The 18,569-nt window shown below is 34.8% G+C and overlaps 2 protein-coding genes across 3 annotated transcripts in view; one reads left to right on the top strand and one right to left on the bottom strand.

The window, feature by feature from the left end:
- The window catches only part of c11h10orf71 (chromosome 11 C10orf71 homolog), a 40,685-nt gene that overhangs the window by 2,912 nt on the left and 19,204 nt on the right, over nucleotides 1-18,569 (top strand). The gene's annotated exons all lie outside the window — the stretch shown is intronic.
- On the bottom strand, nucleotides 1,358-12,343 carry vstm4a (V-set and transmembrane domain containing 4a). Of its 2 annotated transcripts, none has more exons than XM_055170233.2 (8): nucleotides 12,147-12,341; nucleotides 10,140-10,535; nucleotides 4,985-5,038; nucleotides 4,501-4,608; nucleotides 4,293-4,326; nucleotides 2,918-3,042; nucleotides 2,754-2,815; nucleotides 1,358-1,829 (listed from the first exon to the last, which is right to left on the bottom strand). In XM_055170233.2, exons 1-8 carry the CDS (start codon nucleotides 12,196-12,198, stop codon nucleotides 1,671-1,673), a joined length of 990 nt encoding a protein of 329 aa, XP_055026208.2. In that variant the 5' UTR covers nucleotides 12,199-12,341; the 3' UTR covers nucleotides 1,358-1,670. The 2 variants fall into 2 exon arrangements, with proteins under 2 accessions (XP_055026208.2, XP_055026211.2); XM_055170236.2 differs by lacking the exon at nucleotides 1,358-1,829 and adding an exon at nucleotides 1,836-2,089 and having other exon boundaries at nucleotides 12,147-12,343.

Genomic DNA, 18,569 nt, shown 5'->3' with positions numbered 1-18,569 from the left:
TTTTACACAACTTTTTTGAGTCAACTGTTTTAATTTTAAGTCAAATCAACTCAAAATTTTCTACCCAGTCTTACAAGGTTTCGTGATCGTATAAAGAATTCCTGTTTTTGTGTGATTATCACGTATTGGTTACTCAACTGCTTTTTCCTATTTTCAAACCATTGCTGCTTCGGTTTAGGGCCAGATTTGGTGCTTGCATTAGAATGTCACTTTATACATTGGTTTATACTAGTGAAGCACCGATGTATCGGCGGGCCGATATTTATCGGCCGATTTTTGATGAATTTAAAAACCATCGGCATATCTGCAATAGCACGAGAAAGGCCGATGCCGATTGTTTATTAATTAACCACATAAAGGCAATGAATTGCATGTCTGTTGTTCAATTAAAATGTTTTAATGTTCTGGTGTGCACTATACTTAAGCACCAACAGAAAACCTTTGTTGAGCTGGCTCAAATGTCTTGGACAATAAAAGAAACGGACTGCACTTTAGTGGGGGAAAGAAGTCCAACTTTTTTTGAAGTAGCAATATTTATACTCTGTTTAAAGCAATAGCACTGGCATTATTTATGTTTATTAAATATGTAAAAAATTTGTTAATGTTGTTAATAAAAGAAATGCTGAATAGCAAAAACCACCTGTGAAGGTTGTCAATATTTGTTTTAGCTTAATTTGTGCCTCTCTTATTATGATGGTCAGTTGAATGTTAATTAGATCCAATCCATGTTCAGTAAAAATAATTTGATGCAGAAATAAACTAGCTAATAGACCAACTGTATAGATTTGCATACAAGTGTTTACTATCGGTATCGGCCAGAAGTTGTCTGTTTAAATCGGTATCGGCCAAAAAAAATCCTATCGGTGCATCCCTAGTTTATACAATTTTCTGATTTATTTTTTTATATGTCGCCTGGCGTTAGGGTTAGAGTTGGGTTTGGGTAGGGATGTCATTTTATGTAAATCTAACCCTAAACCGAAGCAACAACTGTAAGAAAATAGGACAAAACAGTTGAGTAGTATACGTGATAATCACACAAAACTAGAAAATCACGAGAAAATGAGGAAATTCGTGATAATATCACGAAAAAAGAATAAAAAAATTACATAATAGCGAAATTTCGTGAGACTGGGCTGAAATTTTAAGGCAACCAGGTAATTTACTTTTTGAAGTTGAGCAAACAAATCTTATTTTACAGTGTGCATCAGAATTTTTTTATATTTGACACAACACTGGGTTAAAACAACAAAGCACAGGTTAAAACGCAATAGGTCAGGTTCATCCGGTTATTTTCAACCCAGCATTTTAGATACATTTTATTAAAAAAATAAATCTTGTTGTTAATGGGATACATGAGTACTCTGTTCATATTTTTATTTCAAAATAGCAAAATACAATTCTTACATATTATTGCATAATCAATTGATGAATGTTTGGTTAAATCCAACCGTAATGCCACCCCTAAGTGTTCTTGTACAATATAAAAAACCTGAAATTCATAGCTACATAAATGTGTCCAAATATATGTCAGTAAGAAACATGGTGCTCTTTACACAGATCTTATACTAGTAATACTAGTACACGTAAAAAACAACAACACCAGTACGTACTGTAGGTACAAAATATTTAAAAAATAAATAATTTTGGTACGAAACTCTTATAATACATATTTACACTTGCTTCTCTACAAAGAGTATTTGGGCATATACTGTTCCCGTGCAGTTTGTGTTGGACTCAAGCTGTGCGCATCCGGTCGAATCTGTTTTCAGCTCCGGCTTTGGTTTAACCAGCTCCAATTCTGCATAGGTCAGGTCGTCTACCACCCTTGGCTTAAGAACAAAAAGAGGGCGTTTCAAACATTTCACTGTACTGAATGTGGTCAGATGTCTGAAAAAGAAGTTTGGTATCCAAACAACATAAAATTATAGGTGTAATTTTAGGATTGTTCTTAGACTGTGATGTCTTAAGCACGTCTCTGGTTGACTCAAATTTCTGTCTGTTCCTCACACAAAGCAATCATGTGGCCTCAGAAGATTTTGAATAGGATCTCCTGCTTTTTCTTATTTTTGGTAAGCCTGGTCCCCATTCACTTTAATGACATAAAAGTGAGTATTTACTGTATTAATTGCATAAGAAGGTTTATCATGTGCACCTTCCCTTTAATGTCTTGAGATCTTTACCAAACTTCATTAAACATAAACACAGATTTGTGTAGCACTACAGTGATTCTTTACATCAAAGCCGATGTGCAGTTTGATCGACCCGATTACAACCGGATTTCACAACACAAGGCTGGATCATAAAATGTTTTCTTTTTTTAACCTCTTTCTGCATTTCTGCGATGATTTCCCTTGAAACTAATCTAATAAGAATCAAGCGCACTAAATAAATAATCATGCTTTAGAAAGCAATAATAGTAAATAAAATTATAAGACCCATAAATGGAGGAAGGTATAGCAATAACTTTGGCAAACATAAAGCTCTGTGAGAAAGCCACATTATTTCCCTCTTGCGTTTTTCTAGCCTGCTATAATTCAATTGAGGTAAAGAAAGTGCATTGTAAGGTGCAAATATTATAAACGTGGAAATAAATTGATTACACACAAAAAACAAGAAACAAAATTAATTAATAAAAGAAGTAAAATTGCAAGACTTATGGAAACCATATCAACATCATTTAATCTCCTTAATGTGTTTTAGCAAGATAACTAAATACTGTTTTTATGCAACAAGTCTAATGAGAGTGTTCATACCATGCGAGCCTTAGGTTGTGCCTTTAAAAGTTTTGTTCTGCGTGGTTTCCTTGGTGCAGGTGCTATACAGTACAATAAACCAAAGAAACATTATAACGAAAAGAAAGTATTTATAATAAAACATTTCAAAATCAGAATGTAGATTGAGGAAGGGACTCTGTTACCTTTAGCTGGTATCTGTGGTGCAGATAGTGGAATAGTGATGTCTCTGATCTGAGGTTTATGTCTTTTCTCTTTTCTGTGCATTGCGGGAGAAGAGCTGGCCACACTGGTTACTGTTTCTCCAGAGCTGGATATATTAAAACATTAGTATTAGTCTTGCCATCACATGCAATCATATATGTGACCTGGCCCACAAAACCAGCCATAAGTAGCACGGGTATATTTGTAACAATAGCCAAAAATACATCGTATGGGTCAAAATTATAGAATTTTTATGTCAAAAATGTATTAGGATATTAAAGGGTTAGTTCACCAAAAAATGAAAAAAATGTCATTAATGTTCCAAACTCGTTAGACCTCCATTCATCTTTGGAATACAGCTTAAGATGTTTCATATTTAGTCCAAGAGCCCGTCGACCCTCATTGAAAAATCTAAGTATGGCACACTGTCCATGTCCAGAAAGGCAACAAAAACATCGTCAAAGTAGTCCATGCGACATCAGCGGGTCAGCAAGAATGTGTCGAAGCACCGAAAACACATTTGGGTCCAAAAATAACAAAAATTACAACTTTATTTAGCATTGTCTTCTCTTCTGCGTCTGTTGTGAAGCGCATGCGCGAGACGTACAACGCGGCTGACGTGTTATCTGGTGCGCCCAGCTGTTTTTTTTTGTGCGCCCGGGCTACGTTTAATGTCTGAGGGACACCCACGCTTGTAAGTTTGAAAAAAAAAACATTGCAAACATGTCTGAAGATAACACTTCATCCCCGTCACTGCAGTCACGTGACTTAAGTATCGCGCATGCGCTTCACAACAGATGCGGAAGAGAAGACAATGCTGAAAAAAGTCGTAATTTTTGTTATTTTTGGACCAAAATGTATTTTCGATGCTTTAACACATTCTAACTGACCCACTGATGTCACATGGACTACTTTGATGATGTTTTTATTACCTTTCTGGACATGGACAGTATACCGTACGTAGATTTTTAAATGAAGGGTCAACAAGCTCTCAGACTTAATATAAAACATTTTAAACTGTATTCCGAAGATGAACGGAGGTCTTACGAGTTTGGAACCACATGAGGGTGATTCATTAATGACATTATTTTCATTTTTGGGTGAACCATCACCTTTAAGTAAAGATAATGTTCCATGAAGATACTTTGTAAATTTCCTACCGTACATACATATTAAAAATGAATTAATCATTAGTATGTGTTACAAAGGACTTTATTTGGACAAATTTTTCTCAGTATTAAGATTTTTTTGCACCCTCAGATTTTAATTTATTTTTAAATTGACCCTTATGATTGGTTTTGTGGTCGGGTCACATGTAAAGTAAGCAATGGTAAAACATTATATACAGAAATGTACCTATTTTCTGGACACTTTACCAGGTAATAACTGGCTAGATGGAGGTAGAATTGAATAGGCATCAAAAACAAACAAACATTCAGTTTGAGAGCAACAAGCAAAACAGGATTATAATACAAAAATTGTATTGTGTAAAATTAAATTAAATTCAATCTGTATTTTTGAAGTACAGTAAATGTTAAACCACAAATCGATTTGGCTTCATCACCTTGTAGTCTTCGCTTATGCTGAAGGTGCTGACATGTGATAGTCATGGCAAAAACAAACATACAAATGAGCCCAAGAGAGCAGATGAGCACAGCACACAGGTATAAATCTGAGGAGAAGAGCATCACAACAGATCATAATGAAGCACTGGCCATGTAAAAAGTTACATGTCATTTTACATAGGTAACAGGATACTTTTAGGTAAGGTTCTATAGGTTAGGCGCATCAAAAGATTTTCTATTCTAAAAATAAAATCTTTAGCTCAGCTGACTTTGTTTTACACTGCTGGTTTATACTAATGTCTGCATGTGGTTTGATCATGGAGGAGGATCAACAATAACACATGAGCCAAAATCTGTCTTAAAACACTCTAATCTTTGATTCAGTCCAGCACACAAACATGTGTCTTTATCAGTAGCAGAGATTAAACTCCAGACTGCAATGAATCATGCTGACATTTATTGAAATCTAAAAGAGATGCGTACCTTCAAACATGCGCCATATGACATCAGTTTTTCCTGTGGTTGGTAGATAATGTACTGAAAACATAAAAAAGTTATTTATAAATGCATTTATTTAAACAGTTCCAAATTTGCACAAATCTCTATAGAACTGTTCAGAAATATATTCAGTCAATGTTCAGAAAACATGCTGCATAAATTTGGCTAAAGCTGCTGATTTCCCTCCTCTATCTTGTATTCTGTGCAGATCTGTGGAGGTTTGTGCTTGATGAGGCTTCAATAAGAGCAGGCAAGGACATTTAGTGAAACAGTAAGTTATGTCAGAGGCCTCTGAAAATACTTAACCTTTACCCTGGACAAATGGCGCTTTAATAAATCTGCATCACAGAAAGGCTCATAAACAGCTATTAATGCATTCCAAGAGCTTTGAAAAGCAAAGGACAGGTCTGCATTTACATGTTAGTCTCCTATAAACTGCACTGTAAAAATAAGTTGGTTTAACTTAAAAAAGTAAGTTACCAGGGGCCTCATTTATAAAGAGTGCGTACGCACGGATTTGATCGTTAAAGCAAAAATCCATGACAAAGTCTATATTTATAAAAAACTGTCTTTGATATGAAAAAGTGCTTAGCGCCACATCAGTGTCTGAGCAGACGTACACACTTTTGCTTGTTCGATGCTGCAGGTTTTTGGAAATACAGTATAAGCTATTCTTGCTGTTTGAAAGGATTTGAACATTGACAGGTGCTCTTTTATATGTCAATGACATTAATTAGGCATCGTTTAAAGGCGGAGATCTGGTACCGCTCAACTGTGCACAAGTTCAAGATCCTTTGTGATTTATAGATTTCACATCTGAAAGAAAGGGGTACGCGTGTTTTCTGTGCGTACGTTCATTTTATGAATCACACGTACGCATTTTTGAGAAATTATCAGGAAATCTAATTTAGGATGGTTTCTAAGCAGCATTTTATAAATGAGGACCCTGGTTGTCTTAAAATTTTTAGTTAATTCAACTTAAAAATATTTGATTTCATTCAACTTAAAAATATTAGTTGATACAACAATTTGTTTTTTTTTTTTAACTTTGACATTACTATATTTTTTAATTAAATTAACTTAAAATTTAAATTAAAAAAGTCAACCAGGTAACTTAATTCTTTTTTTAAGTTGAACCAACAAATCTTTTTTACCAGTGTGGGAACTAAATTTAGTTTTATTGAGAAAAATATGATTGTCTTATTATCGCTATTGTTTTCTTTCTTTCTTATTTTCATTCTTTCAAAACTTGCTGAATAGCATTTTTTAATATAAAAATTGACTGTAGATGATGTTACGAGTAAAACTTAATAAATATTCCAAATAGTTTTTAAACAAATTGAATGAAATGCCATAATGGGTTCCCACTTACTGTATTTCCTTTGCGATTTATATATTTCACATCTGAAAGAAAGGGGTACGCGCGTTTTCTGTGCGTACGTTCATTTTATGAATCACATGTATGCATTTTTGAGAAATTTTCGTGAGATTAAATTAAAGATGGTTTCTAAGCAGCATTTTATAAATGAGGACCCTGGTTGCCTTAAAATTTTGAGTTAATTCAACTTAAAAATATTAGTTGATACAACAATTTTAATTTTTTTTTACTTTGACCTTACTATATTTTTAAATTAAATTAACTCAAAATTTTAATTTTAAAAAGGCAACCAGGTAACTTACTTCTTTTTTTAAGTTGAACCAACAAATCTTTTTTACCAGTGTGGGAACTAAATTTAGTTTTATTGAGAACAAAATATGATTGTCTTATTATCGCTATTTTTTTCTTTCTTTCTTATTTTCATTCTTTTAACACTTGCTGAATAGCATTTTTTTATATAAAAATTGACTGATGATGTTACGAGTAAAACTTAATAAAGATTCCAAATAGTTTTCAAACAAATTGAATGAAATGCCATAATGGGTTCCCCACTTATATATTTTAAAGCTTAAGAAAAAATATTTGCATATTTACATTTGTAAATGTAACGTGAAAAAATAATGTGCATGAACTAACAATGAACAATATACATTTTCAGCATTTATTTATCTTTATTAATTTTAGTGAATGCCAATGCATGTTAGTTCATTATGCATTAACTAATCGCTGACTAAATTGAAAAGTAAATGCTAAAAATGAACATGAACAAAGATGAATAAATGCTGTAGAAGTGTTGATCATTGTTAATGTTAACTAATGTTAACAAAAACAACTTTATTGTAATGTTACCAATCTACCTTTTATCTCTCTCTGCTCTGGGTCTTATTTAAAGTAGGTGCACCGTACATGTGTACTTCATTAGTGCGTACATGTTTTAAATAACAACCAGGAGGTTGACCATGAGCTGGCCGTGACTAGGTATAGAGTTACACATCTGATCTGCATTTTCTGTTTGAAGTTAAAGGCGCCCTATAAAAGCCCTGCTAAACTGAAAGCTTCAGCACATTTTCAGATCTGCAGTAGGTCTGCAGAAACGTTGTGCAATAACGTTCGAAAACAAAGTACACAATAAATCTTAGCGCGGGTGGAGTTTGAGAGCGGATTAGTGTACAGTATGTTTGAGTGCTGCTTTTGTTTTGGAAAACATGAAGTCATTTGCTGGCTAACCTTGTGGTTGTAAAGGGATGGACGAAGTGGCTGCTTTGTGGTCTTGATTGCTTTGTCTTTGTAGATTATTTTAGCTTGTTGACATTGTTTTGTTGCATCTTTCGGAAGACGAATTTCCCCGATTGGGTAGACCTACGACCTCCATTTCCTTCCTTATTGCTTCTTGTTGGTTTCCACTCTCACTTGGTTTGTTTTTTGAGTTCTTTGTGTCTTACAGTTGGGTAAACTAGAGTGTCTGTGGTTGTCTAACCCCTACAGGGATGTTTTGTTGACTGTAACAATCGAAACCAGATTCTTTCTGTTCATCAACAGCTGTTTTTTCCTTATACAGAATGTTCTGATGACACATTTTGTATTATCGTTTTCATTTCACTGCCTTTATTTTAATTTTAGATACAATTCTTGCACACAAACCATGAAAAAATACTTTTACTTGTTTTATTTAAACAGCAAAAAATGCTGAGTTGTTTCAACGCATGGTTGAGTAAAATATGCACTCAAAAAAACTCCTAAAAACCACCAACATACTGTAACACAAGCTCTTTTAAATACCAACACAAAAACAAAACAAAACAATTTGCTCTCATTATTCAGTCCTATGCCAAGCATGCTGGGAACTGGAAAATCATGCCTACATTTGAAAAAAAAATGTTGAATTAACATGTTTAAAATAAGTACACAGTAAAAAATACTTTGCTGCCTAAAACATTTTTGTTGAATCAACTTGGATTTACAGGTCATTTCAACATACTATTATTTATCTTGACTAGAGATGAGTTGTTATAACTACAGGTGAGTTGTTATAACTTATTAAGTTGTTATAACTTATAAAATTAAGTTGACTCTTCTCTACTATATTTTATAAGTTGTGACAACTCATCTCTGTTGACATGACTTGTAAATTTGACAAAAAAGGCAGCAAAGTTTTATTTTACGGTGTAAACTCGACGAGGAGCAAAATTTATTATTTTGAATGTTTGAGATACTTGACTGAATCATCTTCTTTCAAAATAAAAGGTTAAGCCAAAAGTTACAATTTCAGTTGTTTAAAATAATGCTTGAAATAGAAACTGCATCAATCATGTTAAATCAAAATGAATTGTTTAAGTAAAGTCAACAGCATCAAAAATCCTATTTTGAGTGAGGACAAACCCAACTGTTGGTTTAAAGCAACCTAGAAAATGTCCATATTTGACCCACTGGTTAAAACAGCCTAGCATGTGCTAATAACCCACCGGTTCTGGTTGTCCTTATTTTACCCAAACATGGGTTGAAACAGCCCAGACTTTTTGCGTGGTTTACTCTTTAATATATAAATAAATCTTAAATGATAGTGTAAACTACTAAAAACGGCAATGATTATTCATAATAAAAACCTTTCCGACGTAAGCTAACAAGTACGCATTTTTTGTCTTTATTCCTGAGAACATCATCCATTGCCGTTATTTGCGTAATGATAAATCCAATGGATGCTAAGACATGTGGGACCCCTCACTGTCCAAACACCCCAGGAAAATTGATAGTACAGCCAGAGTAAATGTTTTTAATTTCATTCTTGTTGCTTGCTCCGTCCCCCAGTATGTCCAGTTGGAGTTGTTAATAACCTCACGGTCTGTTTGTGTTGGCACATTTACAGTAAAAATAATCTATATATGTGAAGGGTGCGACCCAGAGACACACTGACGGGAAAGATGTCAGAAATAAGAGCATTTACGCTTCATTTCATTCTTATTTTCTTCCAATTTTATAGACCATTGAAAACCATTTGATTTGGGCTTTAAACAGTTGAGATGAAGTTAACAACTTAGTCGGATGGTTACTCTTTTGTGATGTTTTGAAGACAGGCCATCCCCTGAGTGAAAGAGGTTTAGAAATATCTAACAATGAACCTTGTCTGTAATTGTGGAGTTGAAATTGACCCTGTACTGGGTGAACTGAAGGATTAGTGAGCTTGAGGAAACAGCTGTTGTGTGGTTAGCCCTGACCGTAGCAAGACATTATTCATTCACCCCATCCAACTCAACCACGCTGTTCTCCGATGCTATCGAAGAGGCCTTGAATTGAGTAGTATGTTTTAAAATCCATACTTTGCCTTGTTGTCAAATAAATAGAGGTTCTGGGTTGCTTTAGCCCATGGTTGGGTAAAATATGGACATTTTATATAGTAAGTCATTAAAAAAAAGGTTGGTTTTGTCCATATTTTACATAACCATGGTTTGAAAAAACAATCCAGCATTTTTATCTGTGTTGCGTAACATTCTTTGTTTCTTAAGCAAATTGCCATTAACATAAAAATATTTGCGCCCCAAAAAATGCTGTTTTTTAACCCAGCTTGGGTCAAAAAGAGATGAACCAAACCTGTTGGTTTAAAAAAGCCCAGAAAATGTTTATATTTGACCCATCAATGGGTTCAAACAACCCAGCATAGGTCAAATTACAACCCAATGGGAGGCGCTCATCCCTTTTTGACCCAATGTTTGGTTGTAAATACCCAGCATTTTTTTAAGAGTGTGCGGAAAAAATCACCACGGTTACCTCGTAATTCCATGCTCCCCGTCCCATTCCCAGAGATCCTCCATTTATTTCGGTGCTGTCGTATTTCCTGCACTTTGCAAGTGTAGTTACCCCTGTCCTCCGTCGATACATTCAAGATCATTAGACGGAAGATCTGTCCATCCTTCTCCTCCCACAGAAGAAACTTGGTATAAAGAAAGTGTTTGCTGTAGTTGCCATAATGCTTGGTTTTCTTCACGCTCATCCGGACAAGCAGGTGCTCGTCTTCGGGGTTGGGTAGGTAAAGCCAGCGCAGGGCCAGCAGACTGTTGCTCCTCTTCTTCTGAGATACCAAACAGGACAGTGTGATATTGTCTCCTTCCATACACATGCTGATGGGCCCGGGGGTGACGGTTACATTTAAAGCAGCACTTAGCTCTGGAAAAAAACATAGATTCAAAGAATAAATAAAATTAATATTAAGTGCATTTCTCAAATCCATTTAAAGAAACTCAAAACCTACTATAAAATTAATTCACGTCATCTATTTTTTAAGTCCTTATTAAAAAGTACTGTTATGTCAAAACACACAAAAACAAAATCATATTGCAAAATTTATAGGAACATATGTGACCCTGTCTGTGAAATCCAGGCTGAAGTCTAATAATGTAATTGTGAGATTAGGAGCATCAAAGTTTGATTTCACATTGATTTTAATCTTTGACTTGTCCTTAGTCAATATTAAAGATATCAAGGTTATATTTTAACAGACTGTTATTTACATTATGTAGGATGATTTTATGTAGAAGATAGTAAATCACAAATAATAACTTTTGCTGGGTCACATTAATGTCCCAGTAGCTTAATCTGTTAACAGTGCTAAGGTTGTGGGGTTTATTCCCACAGAACAAATATACTGAAAATGTATACACTTTAAGTCACATTGGATAAAAGTGTATGCCAAGTGTGTTAATGTAACTTTAAATAATAAAATCTAATATTAAGGACAGATGTCAAATTTAAACTAAAACATTTGGTTTTCTATCAACAGTATGAGCTGGGATACATGAAATACATATTATTTTTCTTATCCAAAAGCAAAAAGTTTTCTTTGGAGCATTGTTGTAGATTTTCTTCTGTTCTGGCCTAAATCGTGACCCCAAAAGGGTGTAAAATATCTGAATGCATCTGGGCTCAATATGCCCTGACAAACACAAAACTACAGGTGGAAAACATTCGTCTGCCTTCTCGAACCACAGCGAAGAACAGGGAACACGACAGTAAAATTGTATCCAGCTGTTGAAAGCCTTTTTTTGTGTTTATGTTTTGCCCCAATTACATAAGTCCCTCTGGGGGTCAACCAGGGCTCTGCTTTCAATGCAGAGGAACCACATCACAAGAGACCAAATATTTGGACATTAACATATAGCCCCACAATAATAATGCTGAATAAAATCTGATGTCCGGAGTCACACTCCAAAACTAAGCTAAAGTTTTTAGTTAATTGTTAAACTATGATTGACTACAAAAAAATATTTAGGAAATAAAATAAACTAGTTTTGCATAGAATAAATAAAATAAAAATATCCTAGTTAATATATAGTTATATATATATATATATATATATATATAAACTATAAGTTTAAAAATAAGGAGATTTTTATTTTATTTATTTTATGCAAAATTTGTTTATACAGTATAATCTGCACACTGTAAAATATTTTTGGAGAAATTACAGTATTAATGGGTATTACAGTACTGGCATCTAGCTGCCAGTAACTTACTGTAGATTTTACATTTATGTTATTTACTGGCAACATTTTGTTTGAAGTTAAATGAATCAGACTTTATCTTCTACAGTAAGTTACTGGCAACCAGCTGGAAAATTACAACAATTTTTTTACAGTGAGTGTCAAAAACTTTGTCAGAGTCCATGTCTGAAAACTTTTACTTTTCTCACTGCCTCACTCATCAACCTCCCCCCCTCCCCTTACAGGTTGTTTTTCTTTTCTTTCATATTAAAAGGCCGACATAAACAGACAGTCTTACCTCCAATGAACGCCCTAGTCAGGAGAACTATCGCAACAGTAGAGAGTTTCATTCTGTCGACTCTGAGGCTCCATAAACCCAACTAAACGTCAAGAAAAGCAAGAGTCCCTGGGATTTTCTCTCTCTTTCTGCATGTGTGTAATATGAAACAGTGTATGCTCTGTTCTCAGTTAGAAACACCCCCATCTATCTCTCTCTCTCTCTGTGTCTCTCTCTCTCTCAATCTTTCTTTTTCTCTCTATCCCATAACCCATAATCGCTCCCCCTGCCAGTGAAAGTATACGTAGGAAATGTCATTTCCGGAGAAAACCTTTGGAAGCAGCACAAATTTCCAGCTGGACATACAGAATGTGAAAGCAGGAGCAGCGGTAAAGTGGGGAGGGGGGGTTAACTTTTAACTTTCTCAGCTTTGATAACAAATGCAGACGGTGGTCCGTCTTTTCACAAAGTCTCTCTGTTCCAGCCAGGAACACAACTTTTTCAAGTCAGTCAAGTTGGTCTAGGTTTTAAAAAATAAATGTTCCAAAAAACCACTATTTTTTTACCATCATGTTATTTTAAATAGGAATACTAAAGAGGGTCTTTTTAAAGAAAAGTTATAGGTTCATATAATGACAGATCATAGTGATCATGTCTGTCACGTTGTCCAACAAAAACCCTTTAAAATTTGACTTTTTGACTTATGCACTATATCTAAAAGCCTGAAGCTTTATTTAAAAAACAGACAAGCGTTTAAACCATCATTTACTTATAGTATGATCTTCCAAAGCAACCATATCATTAAGTGTATCAAACACAGCAACTGGAGTCAGACTGAATAATCCAGTTCACTGAAAAGATCAGATTGTTTCAGATCTGAATTTTAGCTCATACTGTATATTGTTTTCTATAAAATTAATAACAGCATGCTGGTTTGAAGTTGCTTTAAACAAATGCCACAACTTAAAATTTTTGGTGATCTAACACTGTAAAAAAAATCTTTGTTGCACCTAAATTTTTTACTTTAATCAACTTACATTTACAATTAATTTCAACTTTCTCGATTAGTGAGGAGCTGCTATAAATTATAAAAATAAAGTTGAATTAGCTTAGGTTATTTTAAATTTATTTTTATAATTTTTAAAAACTCCTCAGAGTCAAGAAAGTTGAAATTAATTGTAACTTCCAAGTAAAACGTTTTAGGTTTTACCAATTGAAGTAATTCTTTAAGTTGAGCCAACTTTTCACTTTTTACAGTGTATACTGTAAAAAAAATTCCGTAGAAATTACAATGTTATTGCAGCTGGGTTGCCAGTAACTTACAGCAGATTTACATATACGTTATTTACTGGCAAGAGTTTGTTCAAAGTTAAACACATTTTTAACATCAACAAGTCTTTATCTTTACAGAATAAAACTATACAATAACTGCCTCATGCAAAGCATTCTGGGAACCAGAAATCATCATCAACCTTTTTCTGTTTTTTGCTTCAGATTTTGTTTCCCAGAATGTTTTGTTTGATGCTGTTATTTTAGTTTTACTCTGTAAAGACAAAGACTTGTAAATGTTAAATGTTCATTAAACTTTGAACAAAATGTTGCCAGTAAACAACATAAATTTAAATCTACGGTAAATTACCGGCAACCCAGCGGATTTTTTTAAATTTATGTTTTTTACTGGCAACATTTTGTTCAAAGTTTAATGAACATTTTACATTTACAAGTCTTTGTCTTTACAGAGTAAAACTAAAAAAACATTCTGGGAAACAAAATCTGAAGCAAAAAACAGAAAAAGGTTGATGATGATTTCTGGTTCCCAGAATGCTTTGCATGAGGCAGTTATTGTATAGTTTTATTCTGTAAAGATAAAGACTTGTTAATATTAAAAATTTATTTAACTTTGAACAAACTCTTGCCAGTAAATAACATAAATTTAAATCTACGGTAAATTACCGGCAACCCAGCTGCAATAACATTGTAATTTCTACGGAATTTTTTTACAGTGTACGGTAAGTAACCGGCAACCCAGCTGCAATTTCTACGGATTTTTTTTACATTGTAGTAAATAATCCACCGTCTCTCTCTGTACAGTAGTTGTGATATGAATCTTTAGCACATACTGCCTGTTAACTCTTATAGTGGTTTGAACCATAATGGTTTATTGGATAGAGTAATGTGCTGAGCTAGTGGTTTCTCTGACTGAGGGCTGCTGCCAAGAGGAGTTGTATTACACAATGTGCTTATATATAGACACAGACTATAGAACTAGCACACAGCGTAACACGTGCCGTGCCAGTCCAGCACTCAAGCTTTTGTCTGTAACTTTGCTTGGAGAAAATATTAGTTGTTTTGTTTGAAGATGTAGTTAGTAAATTTAGATATGCTAGTAGCATGCAGAAAAAGAAGAAGTAGTACATTATACAGTATACTGTGGAAATAGGTTAATATGGTGCTGTGCTATTCTAAACATTGCCTTTAAGAAAATGGCCAATTTTATTCAATTTGGTAAAGTAATTCTCATTTTTTTCTTTGCAAAGCTCTCATTTTTCTTATTAAGCAGTTAATCAGGCCAGAGAAACTCAATTCATTGTATAATAATTATATGTCACATTCATTCCTGCTATCAGGACTCTACACTGACTCCATGTGGCAACAGCACAGATGCCAACATGTTCTCCACTGGATTGAACCATTTGATAACTATGCATATGCAAATATGAAATCCATTATATTTATTAATGAAGAGATGTGTTTGTGTTGGTTCATGTTGTTAGCATTCTAGAAGCTTATATTTTGGATGACATCTGTATTCATGTTTGTATACAAAGACCCAGTCACGAATGATATATGTGTACCAGGTACAGTGTCTCTGTGTGTGCATTTATCATATATTTCACCTTTAGCGTTTAGTACACTGGTATGTAGATAACCTAAGACGCACTGATCCTTTTACTTATTCAATTACATTTTAAGACATAGGCCACCCGCAGATCTGACTCCTGCAGCGAAATCATGCATTTCATATCAGCGTAGATTAAAAGAGCTCATGGAGAGAAGCTCTTAGTCAATCAGTAAGTGGCTTGTTAATGTAATACACCAGTCAGCGGGAGAGACAGCACAGTAACACAGGCATCAAATCAACCAAAACTGTATCTTAACTTTCAATCCAGACGGCCCCAAAATACCATGGTCTCGTTTTTTTCTTGTATCTCAACTAATAGAGCATTATAAGTAACAGTGCAAAGGTCATGGGTTCGATCCACAGGGAAAACACATACTGATAAATGTAAGCACTACAAGCCACGTGGGATAAAAGTGTTTGCCAAATGCATAATTGAAGAGATCAGATGCAAAACCCTCTAAGTGCGTCTGACATGTTTTTTTTTTGTAAATTAGCATCTTAATGTATTTCTGAATGACCTGAGGGTGGGATTTGCAGTAAAAGTATTTGATAAGCATATAATACGTGCCGAGAGCATTCAGTTATTATCATTATATAATTTAAGACAGAGGCGGTGTTTAGCGGCTTGTAATGATGTAAAATACAGTCTAAATGGCTGAATAGTTTTTGGTATAAAAACTTTTATTTTGTAAGAAAAACTGTTATTATTAAAAAAAAGTGTGAAATTATAAAGACAAGAATTTCTAATATTAAATAATTGGGGTTTTGCCTATGCATTAAAAAATCAAAACAAACGATTTAAATAAAATTTGGAAAATATATACTTTGTATTAAGTTAATAAAAAAAATTCCACCCAGTGTTTATTCTCAACCCGATTTTAGAACATTCGAGAAACATTTTTAATCAATTAAAACATATTAAAATAACATAATAACCTATTTTTAATGTTCAGATGGAACACCCTGGGTGTCCACGGACCCCGCTATGAAAATCGCTGTGTTAGTCTCTCTACCATAGAGGCCACTGGTCAGTGAGGGGTACAGTAAGGCACTTGACCAGGGTCCACAGATGCACTTAAAGTTAAGAATCAGGGGAAATCAAAGCAAACGCTCTCTCATTTCTCTGGTATATGTACAATCTCGAGGGGGCTCTTGTTAAATTCATTTGGGCCACTTACAAAGCAACAAAGCAAAGACACCCTTCCATTAAATCACTTGCTCAGTTTGTTTGTTTATTGGCTCTGCCATCAGGGCAAATTATTCTCAGTTAATTGGTTTTATAATTATACCGTTAGATATGCGGAGGAGCAGCATTGTGGCACTTTAAAAAAGACCCAGCATGAAAATTGGACTATTTAATGACCTAGATTATTTACATATAATAGCCTGTTGACTTTCCCCAGCCTCACACTATTAACCGGTATCAGTAAACTGTAACGTAAATTTCTGGCAATAAAGCTATTCAGAAAGACTGAAAAAATTGTCGGCAATTTTAGCAATGCTTATAACCTTTGAACCACAAAAAATAGATAATTTTTTTTAAATCCTTATAATATGAATGAAATAAAATATTATAGAGTGTAAAAATGTGTCACTACAAATTCATCACATTTCCTTCTCTTCTAAATGCGCGGTGTACTAGAAGATCTGTTGACATTTTAATTCCATGACTGTTGAGTTTTAATAAAAAGAGACAATGCAAGCCCCTCAGGAGGGAGTCATTTAGCTCAAGCTTCATTCAGATGGGGGCGGTGCCTGATTAAGTCACAGACCAGCTAATATCCCTGACACAATCAACATCCAAGACCATTACAGTCATCATAAGAAGTCCTGGCATTTTGTAAATGAGCCAGGGAGCGGTGACATAACTCTAATATTTGATAGCTTAAATACTCTCAGTTCCACTGTGATAATTATACAGATGATACAGACACACGTATGCCTCTGCAGCAGCAACCACAACAGAAAGAAGGGAAGCCTGTCTGCACACTGTCTCTAAAATAAAAATCTTAAGACCTTCAATGATATTCTAAAAAAATTGATTTGTATACAATGATCAAAAATGGACCCTATAGCTGTCATTGGGGCAGTACCTTTTAAAAAAATTCCTAATGGGACAGTTTCCCGGACAGGGCTTAGGCTAATTCAGGACTGGTCCTTATTTACAGTGAGGAAAATAAGTATTTGAACACCCTGCTGGTTTGCGGGTCTCCCACTTGGAGGTCATGGAGGGGTCTGGGGTTGTCATCGTGGGTGCGTGTCCACTGTGGGAGACATGGTCAAAAAAAAAAGAGAAATCCAGAAATCACAATATATGATTTTTTAACTATTTATTTGTATGTACAGCTGCAAATAAGTGTTTGAACACCTGAGAAAGTCAATGTTAATATTTGGTATCTTCTCTAGATCAGTCAGGTTTCTGGCCTGTCGCTGAGAAACACAAAGTTTCAGCTCCCTCCAAAGATTCTCTATTGGGTTTAGGTCTAGGCCACACCAGAACCTTGATATGCTTCTTACAGAGCCACTTCTTGGTTATCCTGGCTGTGTGCTTCGGGTTGTTGTTCCCCAAAATCTCACAATACATGGCCCCGGTCATCCTCTCCTTAATACAGTGCAGTTGCCCTGTCCCATGTGAAGAAAAACATAATTCTTCTTCCTCCAAACACGTTTAATGGAATTATGACTAAAAAAGTTATATTTTGGTCTCATCTGACCACATGACTTTCTCCCATGGTCCAAATGGTTATTGGCAAACTTAAGACGGGCCTGGACATGTGCTGGTTTAAGCAGGGGAACCTTCCGTGCCATGCATGATTTCAAACCATGACATCTTAGTGTATTACCAACAGTAACCTTGAAAACGGTGGTCCCAGCTCTTTTCAGGTCATTGACCAGCTTCTCCCGTGTAGTTCTGGGTCGATTTCTCACCTTTCTTAGGATCATTGAGACCCCACGAGGTGAGAACTTGCACGGAGCCCCTCTCCGAGGGAGATTGACAGTCATGTTTAGCTTCTTCAATTTTCTAATGATTGCTCCAACAGTGGACCTTTTTTCACTCAGCTGCTTGGCAATTTCCCTGTAGCCATTTCCAGCCTTGTGGAGATGTACAAATTTGTCTCTAGTGTTTTTGGTCCATGCATCTGGCCATATTAGTAGCTGGATTCTTACTGATTGTATGGGGTGGACAGATGTCTTTATGCAGCTAACGACCTCAGACAGGTGCATCTAATTTAGGATAATAAATAGAGTGAAGGTGAACATTTTAGGTGTTCAAATACTTATTTGCAGCTGTATCATACAAATAAATAGTTAAAAAAAATCATATATTGTGATTTCAGATTTTTTTTAAGATTATGTCTCTCATAGTGGACATGCACATACGATGACAATTCCCTCCATAATTTCTAAGTGGGAGAACCTGCAAAATAGCAGGGTGTTCAAATTCTTATTTCCCTCACTGTATATTAGGTCATTTAAAAAGTTTTTACAAACATACCTTACAAAACACACTACAAGTGTTCATCTTGAGACAAAACAATGTC

This window comes from Misgurnus anguillicaudatus, chromosome 11 (assembly GCF_027580225.2).
Source record: "Misgurnus anguillicaudatus chromosome 11, ASM2758022v2, whole genome shotgun sequence".
NCBI classification, from domain to species: Eukaryota; Metazoa; Chordata; class Actinopteri; order Cypriniformes; family Cobitidae; genus Misgurnus; species Misgurnus anguillicaudatus.
Note: the sequence above shows the minus strand (reverse complement) of the source record. Positions and strands in the feature narration are given on the sequence as shown.

What these genes read in the sequence shown, in the direction of transcription:
- vstm4a (XM_055170233.2), bottom strand. Translation starts at nt 12,198, where the DNA reads ATGAAACTCTCTACTGTTGCGATAGTTCTCCTGACTAGGGCGTTCATT. An exon ending in CATATGGCGCATGTTTGAAG is followed by an intron (nt 4,609 to 4,984) that starts GTACGCATCTCT and finishes TCTTCTCCTCAG; the next exon opens with ATTTATACCTGTGTGCTGTG. An exon ending in GCATAAGCGAAGACTACAAG is followed by an intron (nt 4,327 to 4,500) that starts GTGATGAAGCCA and finishes ACCTCCATCTAG; the next exon opens with CCAGTTATTACCTGGTAAAG.